Below are 10,416 nucleotides of genomic sequence, written 5' to 3'. Positions count from 1 at the left end.
AAGGAAGTAGGAAGGTCTATAAAATGGTTGGACGAACGACAGGTTTAACGGAACCTTATGTTGTTTCTATTATATATATGTAATAAAATAAGATATAAATATAAATATATTCTAAACCTATAAGACTGCTAGCCGACCCTCCTCCACGGAGCTCCCTCGGATTGGGATGTTCTTGGCCGTCCGATCGCGTTGAATCTGGTGAACCAAGCAGCTAGGTCCATCTAATCTTTAGTGCGATTTTCACCTTGTGGTTGATTTTCTAGGTCCATGACTGGTGGGTTCAGGGTCGCTTCCTATTGGCTGGGTTAAATTTCGCTGGGTGACCTGTGCCCGTGCGCCGCGTGCCGTCTCGTGAGACGAGCTGCCTCCCGGTCAACCCCTGCCGCCCGCCTCGCACAACCACTCCTTCCACGCACCTTGCTCCCAATCCCCTCCTCCCGTACGAACCCTAGCCCCCAATGGTCGTGACGCCACACCCTCACTCCTCCCCAGCAGCCTCCCGGGTAGCTTCTTCCTCTTCCTCCCGTCTGATCCAAGGCGTGCGGCTGATAACCCACAAGTATAGGGGATCGCAACAGTTTTCGAGGGTAGAGTATTCAACCCAAATTTATTGATTCGACACAAGGGGAGCCAAAGAATATTCTCAAGTATTAGCAGTTGAGTTGTCAATTCAACCACACCTGGATAACTTAGTATTTGCAGCAAAGTATTTAGTAGCAAAGTAGTATCGAAGTAACGGTAACGGTAGCAAAAGTAATATTTTTGGGTTTTGTAGTGATTGTAACAATAGCAACGGAAAAAGTAAATAAGCGGAGAACAATATGTGAAAAGCTCGTAGGCATTGGATCGGTGATGGAGAATTATGCCGGATGCGGTTCATCATGTAACAATCATAGCATAGGGTGACACAGAACTAGCTCCAATTCATCAATGTAATGTAGGCATGTATTCCGAATATAGTCATACGTGTTTATGGAAAAGAACTTGCATGACATCTTTTGTCCTACCCTCCCGTGGCAGCGGGGTCCTAATGGACACTAAGGGATATTAAGGCCTCCTTTTAATAGAGTACCGGACCAAAGCATTAACACATAGTGAATACATGAACTCCTCAAACTATGGTCATCACCGGGAGTTCCCAATTATTGTCACTTCGGGGTTGCCGGATCATAACACATAGTAGGTGACTATAGACTTGCAAGATAGGATCAAGAACTCATATATATTCATGAAAACATAATAGGTTCAGATCTGAAATCATGGCACTCGGGCCCTAGTAACAAGCATTAAGCATAGCAAAGTCATAGCAACATCAATCTCAGAACATAGTGGATACTAGGGATCAAATCCTAACAAAACTAACTCGATTACATGATAAATCTCATCCAACCCATCACTGTCCAGCAAGCCTACGATGGAATTACTCACGCACGACGGTGAGCATCATGAAATTGGTGATGGAGGATGGTTGATGATGACGACGGCGACGGATTCCCCTCTCCGGAGCCCTGAAGGGACTCCAGATCAGCCCTCCCGAGAGAGTTTAGGGCTTGGCGGCGGCTCCGTATCGTAAAACGCGATGAATCTTTCTTTCTGATTTTTTCTCCCCGTACACAAATATATGGAGTTGGAGTTGAGGTCGGTGGAGCTCCAGGGGGCCCACGAGGCTGGGGGCGCGCCCAGGGGGCAGGCGCCCCTGGGCGCGCCCCCACCCTCTTAGAAAGGGTGTGGCCCCCCTGGCCTTAATTCTTTCGCCAGTATTTTTTATTATTTCCTAAAATAATCTTCGTGAAGTTTCACGTCATTCCGAGAACTTTTGTTTCTGCACATAAATAACACCATGACAATTCTGCTGAAAACTGCATCAGTTCGGGTTAGTTCCATTCAAATCATGCAAGTTAGAGTCCAAAACAATGGCAAAAGTGTTTGAAAAAGTAGATATGACGGAGACATATCAGCGGCCACATAGGCGGGCCTCTCCGGCGGCGGCGGCAACCTGCAAGGAGAGGGCGACGACATGGATCGGTCCCTGTAGGAGAGAGAAGATGGGAGAGAGGCAGAGAAGAAAGGATAGGTGGGAGAATGAGAGAGGAAAGAAGAGAGGGAGTCCCAGTGGTGGATAGGAGAGGGTCACTGGCCGGCGCCGGCCTACGGCGGCGAGGTCAGATGCGATCTGGAGGTTGGTGGCAGCTCAATCCACTCCTGGACTCTTCTTTGTTCACTTCCCTGTTGCCTACCACTGAGCATGGACCAGGGAGCATGGGATCGACGACAGCGGCTGGAAGCCAGGAGGGCTGGCCGAGGACGAGGGTGAGGACGCGAGGATTGAAGAGGGTCTTCCTGTGTTCATCGTGTGGCCAAGGAAGAGGACAACGCCGCGGGGTTGAATAGGTCATCCCTTTGGTCACCGCCTTCCTTGTCCATGCTCTACTGCTGGGTGAGGTTCTTCTCCCTTCCTGTCAATAAGAGATAGTTACAGTAGTTGATGTGTCACCTTGCTCTCAGGTGAAGATGAGGGTTTTCTCCAATGATTATGGTGGCATGAGGAGGAGATCGACGGCCAGATGCTTGTGGCTGCCGCACAAAACATGATCGCTTGCTGACCTCGATGTCCAGCCGCAATGGATTGTCCCCATGAGTGGTGATGCAGTCCCTCGAATTTATCCCTTGTCGCGTGTATCCTGTAGTAAGCATAACCCGATGCACCTCCATGTCGGCTTAGATCTGGTATGACTGCTTATTTGCTCTAATGCTGGCTTGCTATATGGTTTTATTCTCATTTTTCATGCCAGACTTGTAATTTTGGTTGTCACATTTTCATATCGTATGAGGAAGAAGTCTCTTGGGTTGCTCACACAGAATTTTGCCAAGCTGTTCCTCACCATGGAGGTGGAAAATTCTGCATTTCCTTTTTTTTGTTCTAAAGATTTATGGTTTGTGGAATTTTCATTGATTGGTATGAAATCTGTAATCCAGCAGGTTAGCCTGAGCTCACTTGATGAAGCTACAAGGTTCCTCCTTGGAGAAGGCCATGAGGAGTACAATACGAGAAGTTAGTAATTCTTTGGTTGCATGACTATAAATACTAATCCAAGGCGTTGTTGCTCTTTGTCCCCATCGCTAGCCAGGTTTTCACATTAGGGGTGGAGGAATAGGGGGCAAGAGGCCAGCGGTGTGGGTGGAGTAGAGAGGCTAGAGACCCAGGCGGTGGATGCCTTATGGGTGGAGGAGAGGCTGACGATGGGGACAAGGAGCAACAGCATCATGGATTTGCAGGGAAGGGGAGGTCCCGGCGGTTAAAGATGGTGTGCACGGGAGGAGCTCAGAGCGGCACTCCCATGGAGGGATGATGATGTCAAGGTGAGCTTCTCTCAATCCTTCTCTCCCCTTCACGCCTCATAACGTATTTGGGTTAATTGTCTGCTTTATGCAAAACTAAAATGAGCCATAGTCAAGCTAAAATGCTTTGGTAAGAACAACTATTTCCCTTGCTCTTCTAGGTTTTTATCTCTTTATGTGATATTTATACTCTAGAAAGCCTGGCATCTTGTGGCATCTCTTTTATCCTGCTAAATAATAGATTGAATTGTCTCATTGTTATTAATGAAAGAAACATTGTTTGTCCCTTGTCAGGTGGAAGGATTTTATGATATAAAAGAGAACAACAAGAGGGTTTTCATCTTTTTTAGCTGCAGGTAAAACAGTTTATGTTCAATAAAAATCATTGTTCAGTTTAGATAATCCAATTTACAGATGTTCAGTTATATAACTACTAATTATGAGTTTATGGACTCTGTTCAAATGTTGCAAATGCATGCTCATTTGAATTTCTGAGTATAAATTTTCTTCCATTGGTGATTCTGCTATATGCATCTGAAAAAGGTTATGTGAGGAGGTGAGGATAATTGGATAAACATTATTTCAGATCCACCCGACTCATCCCAAGTTTTTGCAAGGTATGCCTCTTATCAAAATTTTCTTGTTTCATACGAAGGTGATTATAATCTTGCAAACAATTGCATCTGCTATTTTCTTGTTTCAGATCATATGTTGATACTTCATTTTACTCAGTCTTTCATTTTAACCACAAGGGTAAAGGATATAATGTTCTAAAGCATTGCTAGGGCCCATGCTTCAAATGATATTAATTCATGGATTTTGCTATTTCTCAATTATTCATTCTAGAATTTGGCCCTTACTTGAGTGTCCCAGGTTGCTGCTTTTATCTGTTGGTTGAGATTTGTTCCCTTTCTTTATAGCTAGATGCTACATTAGTTTAATCCCGCTGCTACCTTAGAACTGTAATGGTTGGCTGATTTATCTTGTTTGACCCTTCTTTCAGGCTCGTCTGCACACATCAGTAGCTATGGAAAGAAAGCTTGTACTGGAGTGGGTTCCTTTGTATGGTCTTGGAAGATTTTGCGGTCAAAGAGGTATGTGTTGTTGACTATGGACTTCAGATCATTTCTATTTTCCTCCGTGAACCTACCACTGATGCTTTGGAGGTGCTTGCTTTGTGTAGACGACCTCTGAAGCCCATCAGAAAGCATGGCAACGACTGAAGGTTAGCGCATTTCAAGAAGCGCCTACTTCCATAGGGTGACAATCACGTGTAGGATAAAGTGCGATGTCTTGCCCGAGGGGTTGGAGCAGGACTGCAGGAGGAGGTGAGAACAAGGGCCGTTTCAGATCCACCTGAACCATCCAAAGTGTTTGTTAAAAAAATTCTTCAAATGAGCAATCCAACCTATTGATTTCAGTCCTTTTAGTTCATTTGAGTAGTAGCTGACTTAGTTGTTCATGTACTTATGAACTGAAGAGTATATTTTTATTTTGCTTGGCAGGGACAAGATCTTGCTATTAATGAACTGTCTAGAATAAATTGTGGAAAAATCACTGTGATGGGAATTTCCTGCAATATATTTGGTAGATAATTCATTGCAGTTAATTTTGTATTATAAAGTAATTGCAATGACCTGATATTTAATGAGTTGTCAGGGCTAATCATCGTCTGCCCTTTCATGAATGGCAGTTTGTTACACAAAAAGTTGCATATATGTGTTGCTGAGACTCTCGAGCAGCGAGAAGCTGGATCAACCATGGAAGTTGTCGCTGTACAGACAAAAGCAATTGCTGGTACTAACTTTTAGTTTGTGAATATACACAAATTTGCTTTAAATTGTTTGTATCATTGTGTTTATATTCTCTTGAATTCTCTAAGCATTGATCTTGCTGTTTTTGGTGAATGGTCTAAGTATTGCGGGTTTAATTTCCTGGTAAGGAAGTTTATGCTTGCCAAAGCTATCTACCTTCGTTCATTCATCAGCTTTTATCTTCACTAACAATTTTACTTCATGTCGGTTAAATCTTGACATACTTTAACACTAATGTGAAGGAACAAACTCGAAGTAACTTCCAGTATGAGCAATTTGGCATTGCTATTTTGTTTGATCAATTCCATCACAAATTTCTCTCATTTATTGTTGATTATTAGATAAATCCACATGTTTTGCTTTCCCTTCCTGTTTTCAGCGCCCATTGCAGACTTTGTATAGAATATCTTGTCACCTGAAAGGTGTAGGCTGAGATGATTGTTTTATTTGCAGACAAGATCGAGGACCAGGCCAATGTGGTCGTCGCGCACAAACCAGTGTGGGCCATTGGCACCGGTAAAGTTGCACCATCGGCGCAGGCACACGAAGTAAGTTCCTCCGTTTAGGTGTATGGGTGTTTCTGAACCGGCAGGCACAATTCATCTCGTGACTGCTGGCCGTTGTCTTTCCTTTTCCTGATATTTGTGACCAAGTGATTAAAGTCTGAAACTGAAGCTTGGACTTTCTCAAAATTTACCATGGTGTAATTTTATGCTATAGTCAAGCCTTGGATAGAAAATAAACGCGTTATCAGGATGATATATTAGTTTTAGAAATACATATTGAAGGACTATAGCAGCGTTTCTTTTTACTGAATTTTGTTTTGCTGTTTTTCCATCTATATCGCTCATTTTGTTGACATGTTTATTCAAATGTGCCTAATGTTTCTTTGCTTTTCCTGGTTTCTCAGAACTAACAAATACTGCTCTATGATAAATTAGGAGGCTGAAGGTGGTAGCTTACTGAACACTCATTTTGGAAAAAATCTGGACATGTGTAGTGCTGATAAAGAAATGCAGGTACGTATGAATATGTTGTTCGCTTCCATTGCCAACGTATGAAATGCATATTGTGACGCTCACGTGCTCGTGCAGCTGCTACCTGGATTTGCCGCTGCCACTGCCTCGAGTCGCTTTTGCTTGGAAATCCAGTTGCCAGCATGGTAATTTCTTTCGGGTCTCAACTCTCCTCATGTCTCCCGCACTTGCTTGCTACAGGTTCTTGTTGTATGTGTGCTTGTTGCCTTAGTGACGTGTGTCCAGGCACGCATCGTCTTTGTCTGCCAGGGTTGGCGCTGCTACTTAGTCGGTTACAGCGAGTAGGAAGCTGATAGGGTGGTATTTCTCCCTGGTCAGCCAAGGAGGTCGCATGTCTCTCGGTTCTCTGGGCATGTCATCGTGAACCAGCAGAATGGAAGGATGCTCTTCTCCTAGTTCTTGGAGGCTCAGGCACAGCCCTGACGCAAGCCTCTCCTTCTCTGTCTCAATTGGGATTTCTTACTTCCCTCATTCACTTCTTTTTTGTTTTTTCACTTAGTCACTTATTTCTGGAATGGTTTTGTAGATATCATCTTGTGCTCCTTGCAGTTCAATAATGTTTTTGTTGCTACTTGGGGTGCATACCTGAAGTAAAATAAGTAATATTTTTGTTCCATGTACATACTGGACCAGGTTGCTCATCAATTCGATGTGGGCATGTGGTGTTGCTTCTGAGCTAGGACCTCTCCCATGATCACTACATAGAAATAGAACATCCAGTTTGGTTTCTAATGTCATGTCTATTTTTACCTTAGCAAAAAAGATAACCAGTTTATATTGTAGTGTGGTTCTCAGTTTGTCGTTTCCAACTACTCCCTCCTTCCCAAATATAAGTCTTTCTAGATATTCCACCAAGTGACTACATACGGAGTAAAATGACTGAATCTACACTCTAAAATATGTTTACATACATCTGTATGTTTTATTCCATTTGTGTCTAAAAAGACTTATATTTAGGAACGGAGGGAGTATTACATTGTCCGGAACATCTAGGAACGACCTTTTTGTGTCCCAGATATTATATTATTTCATGATAATCTTATCCTGTTGGTGTTGCATACAATCAAAGTATGTTCTTATAAACATACTTGTGGCTAGCCAAATTTTATAGGCTGAACCTTATTTTTATCATCATTAGATACAACCTTTGTATCTGCTTTGCCAGTTGTAGCTTGCCAGGGTGCGACCTAGTGGTTGGTGGCGGCTAGATCCACTCTTGGATCCTTCTTCTTCCACTTCCCCGCCGGCGAGGTCAGCTGCGACCTGGTGGTACCTGACAATCTCGATCCACTCTAGGATCCTTCTTCTTCCACTTCCCCGCTGCCTAACACCGAGCACCGGTCAGGGAGCATGGGATCGACGACGGCGGCCGGAAATATTATTTAACATGGGACTTCATACCACCAAATAAGAATGTGTGTGTATATATGTCTCATTGTACACCAGAACACGCCATTTTTTCATTTATTTTCATACGTGCTTGCCCATGCACATATTTTGTTTTAAATAAGACTATAATATTAAGTTAAAATGTGTATATTCATATCATTGTACACAACAATACACCGTGTTTCCTATTAGAGGGGATTAAACTATAGAGTTTTTTCTCATCGCGGGCATGGCTTTAGCGTGCCTCTGCACCATTTGGCACAACGGGTCCACTAGTATACTATTATAGATGGGAAAACATAACTTCAGTTTTCCATTCTTATAGAAAAATAGAACTGAGTTGTGCGTTGTCTTGAAAAATCAAACATAACTTGTGCTGCTGATGTTATAGACAAGCTAGGCTGGGAGGCCCAGAGGCCGCTTGAACCCTGCTGGATCCAAAAAAAGTTGAAACATGTCATGGGCTGCCCATGTTAAACAACAAAACCTAGGCCATGGACCTTGTGGGCCCGGGACTGTTAGCCTCTCAACGAACAGCCGTCTCCTGATTCCTCTTGTTTTGCTGACCATGTTGGGAACGACAGACGGCGGCGCCGCGGCGAGAGCACCAAGGCGGAGGACGACGTCGAGACCTCGGACCGAACGAACCGGAGCGGGGGAAGACACAGTCGGAGGGGAGTACGAGGGTTGACTTGTTCAGGTGCAGGGTGGGCCGGTGGAGCTGCCGCCACCGGACAATGTGTGGGAGTAGAGGGATGGCCTGTCCAACGCCATAGGCTATGATGGGTCACTGAGGCGTGCGCGGCAGCGCCGCCAGCCACTATATAGGAAGAGGACGAAAGATTGAACAAAATAAAGAAATACAAATGGATAGGTGGTTGGTCCCAGATGTCTGTGTATGAGACCTGCTGGGTCCACCTGAGAAGGGGAATATGTTGGGAGGAAGGAGATTCAAAGCATGACAACCGAGTGAACTAGTTACATACATAAGCAAATAGCCACTAAAAAAAGCAAATAGGTTAATGGGTTCTTAGAAGAAATATTTCGAACAAAACAGATAATTACAACACATAGGCTAATGCATGAAACACTCAGATGATACATGTGCTTAAACAGATAAAGTACAACATCTAGACCTTCCGGCACGCTTGATCATGACGCTGCGGCTGTCCGTGTACTCGTTGGTTATGGGAAGCAGACACGCCCTCATGTCCAAGATCCGCCTGTACATGTCGTAGCATGCGTATGCGTCCTTGGCCGCGTAGGTTATGTAGGCTAGATTCAGAGGTACCTCCCACGTGTTCAGGTCCTTGGTGTCCTTGTCTTCTTTCATGTTGGCGTAGCAGGGGTCGATGATGGTCTCGGCGAGGTCAACCACGGAGTCCTTCTCCTGCCCGTTGCCGATGATCTTGTATTGCTTCTGGATGTCGACAAGCTTGTTGCACCAGATGGCCGAATCGTCGTGTTCTTACTTCTCTCCACCGTAGCGAAGGTGCAGTCGGCGATGCCGATGAAACGGCCAAATGCTCCAGAACCTCTGATGGCCCTACAGTAGTGGTAGACAAGAACCTCGTCCCGCACACATACCTGGGCGACGGTGATCCGCTGGTCCCTGTCAGGAGACGAATGATGGGCACAAGGTCTAGTCCTGCGACCTTGTGCTTTCTCGTCCTGTAGGTACTGCTTGAACTCGGCGAGGCAGAGCTTCACCGAGTTCGGATCGTTGGTGTACATCAGATTCAACTTGGTGCAGCCATGGGACTGAACGGCGAACTCAAAGATGAACTCCTTGCTGAAGTCCATATCCAGCAGGCTCACCCCTCGGATCGCCATTGGAGTCTCTTCAAGTGAACGAGTGGGTAGGCGGCGGCAGCAGTTCGTTTTTCAGCTCTTGGAGAACTGGATACAACAGTAAACTAAGTGTGTACAGGCGAGAACAGTTACTACCCCTCCCTCGCCCGCTGCACGCTCGGCAGAACATGCACCCTCGGCGCATTCAAACGTCTCCATTAAGAAACCTATTCCGGCCACATGTCTGTTCACGAGCGGCTGTGTATTAGTACTGTAATAACAAGTGTTAGTGGCCACTTTACTTAAATTTAATTAGCTTTAATTAAAATTTATTCTTAAAACAAGCAATGCATTGGCTCATTTTATCAGTGCCACAGGATCAACATGCACAACAATTAGAATTATTATTCTCAGGACACACACGATCATCACATTTGTCGCACTTTCACACAGATAATACTACCAAGTTTGAACTGTTTGTTATGGTTGTTGTCCTCTGCATCATCATGTCGTGTTTCCCAGCTTGCAAGATTCATAACCAACAAATAAGATTCAAATAAGAAGTACAACAAAGATGCCTACACATCCCATTGATTCCTAGCTTGCAAGATTCAGAACCAACAAATAAGATTCAAATAATAAGTACAACAAAGATGCCTACACATCTCATTGATTCCCAGCTTGCAAGATTCAGAACCAACCCATTAGAGCCTTTTGATAAAGTGAATATCGGGATTAAATCCATCTTGGCTAGCCGTGTCATACAACCCAAGAACTTGGCGAATGCTCTTGACCATCACAACATCTGTAGTTGAGTATTCCTGTTTGCACAGCACAGATTATAAAGAGCATGATTACTATAATAGTGGCACTAGTTGAAGTCAACCTGCAGCTCCAATTGATGATTCAATTCATGCGATTTTTTCTGCAGTTCACCTGAAATGAAGCAAAGATTGCATCATTCAGCTAGCAAGAAGTACTTGCTCTCGTGAGTTGGCTGGTTCTTCTTTAGTAGTTGCACAAAAATTGAGCAACATTAAGGTTGG

At 44.3% G+C, this 10,416-nt stretch overlaps 1 protein-coding gene across 37 annotated transcripts; it reads left to right on the top strand.

Annotated features, from left to right (window-relative positions):
* The first annotated feature begins 1,863 nt into the window (after positions 1-1,863).
* LOC109773129 (uncharacterized) lies at positions 1,864-7,751 on the top strand. 37 transcript variants are annotated; one of them, XM_073496608.1, is made up of 16 exons: positions 1,946-2,179; positions 2,255-2,437; positions 2,506-2,727; positions 2,839-2,889; positions 2,980-3,011; positions 3,129-3,360; positions 3,634-3,695; positions 3,883-3,956; positions 4,343-4,433; positions 4,523-4,667; positions 4,845-4,926; positions 5,033-5,136; positions 5,607-5,701; positions 6,095-6,172; positions 6,248-6,315; positions 7,356-7,751. In XM_073496608.1, the coding sequence occupies exons 12-16, from the start codon at positions 5,100-5,102 to the stop codon at positions 7,396-7,398; spliced, it is 321 nt and encodes a 106-aa protein (XP_073352709.1). In that variant the 5' UTR covers positions 1,946-2,179; positions 2,255-2,437; positions 2,506-2,727; positions 2,839-2,889; positions 2,980-3,011; positions 3,129-3,360; positions 3,634-3,695; positions 3,883-3,956; positions 4,343-4,433; positions 4,523-4,667; positions 4,845-4,926; positions 5,033-5,099; the 3' UTR covers positions 7,399-7,751. The 37 variants fall into 37 exon arrangements, with proteins under 37 accessions (XP_073352712.1, XP_073352695.1, XP_073352683.1 ...); XM_073496588.1 differs by lacking the exon at positions 7,356-7,751 and adding an exon at positions 6,824-6,972 and having other exon boundaries at positions 3,125-3,360; XM_073496586.1 differs by lacking the exon at positions 7,356-7,751 and adding an exon at positions 6,824-6,972 and having other exon boundaries at positions 2,836-2,889; positions 3,125-3,360.
* Positions 7,752-10,416: the final 2,665 nt, after the last annotated feature.

Source organism: Aegilops tauschii, chromosome 4 (assembly GCF_002575655.3).
Source record: "Aegilops tauschii subsp. strangulata cultivar AL8/78 chromosome 4, Aet v6.0, whole genome shotgun sequence".
In the NCBI taxonomy this organism is placed as follows: Eukaryota; Viridiplantae; Streptophyta; class Magnoliopsida; order Poales; family Poaceae; genus Aegilops; species Aegilops tauschii.
Note: the sequence above shows the minus strand (reverse complement) of the source record. Positions and strands in the feature narration are given on the sequence as shown.

Coding starts and splice junctions, on each gene's coding strand:
- LOC109773129 (XM_073496582.1), top strand. CDS start 5,100: ATGGAAGTTGTCGCTGTACAGACAAAAGCAATTGCTG. Junction 5,702..6,094: donor CATCGGCGCAGGCACACGAA/GTAAGTTCCTCC, acceptor ATGATAAATTAG/GAGGCTGAAGGTGGTAGCTT. Junction 6,173..6,247: donor GTGCTGATAAAGAAATGCAG/GTACGTATGAAT, acceptor GTGCTCGTGCAG/CTGCTACCTGGATTTGCCGC.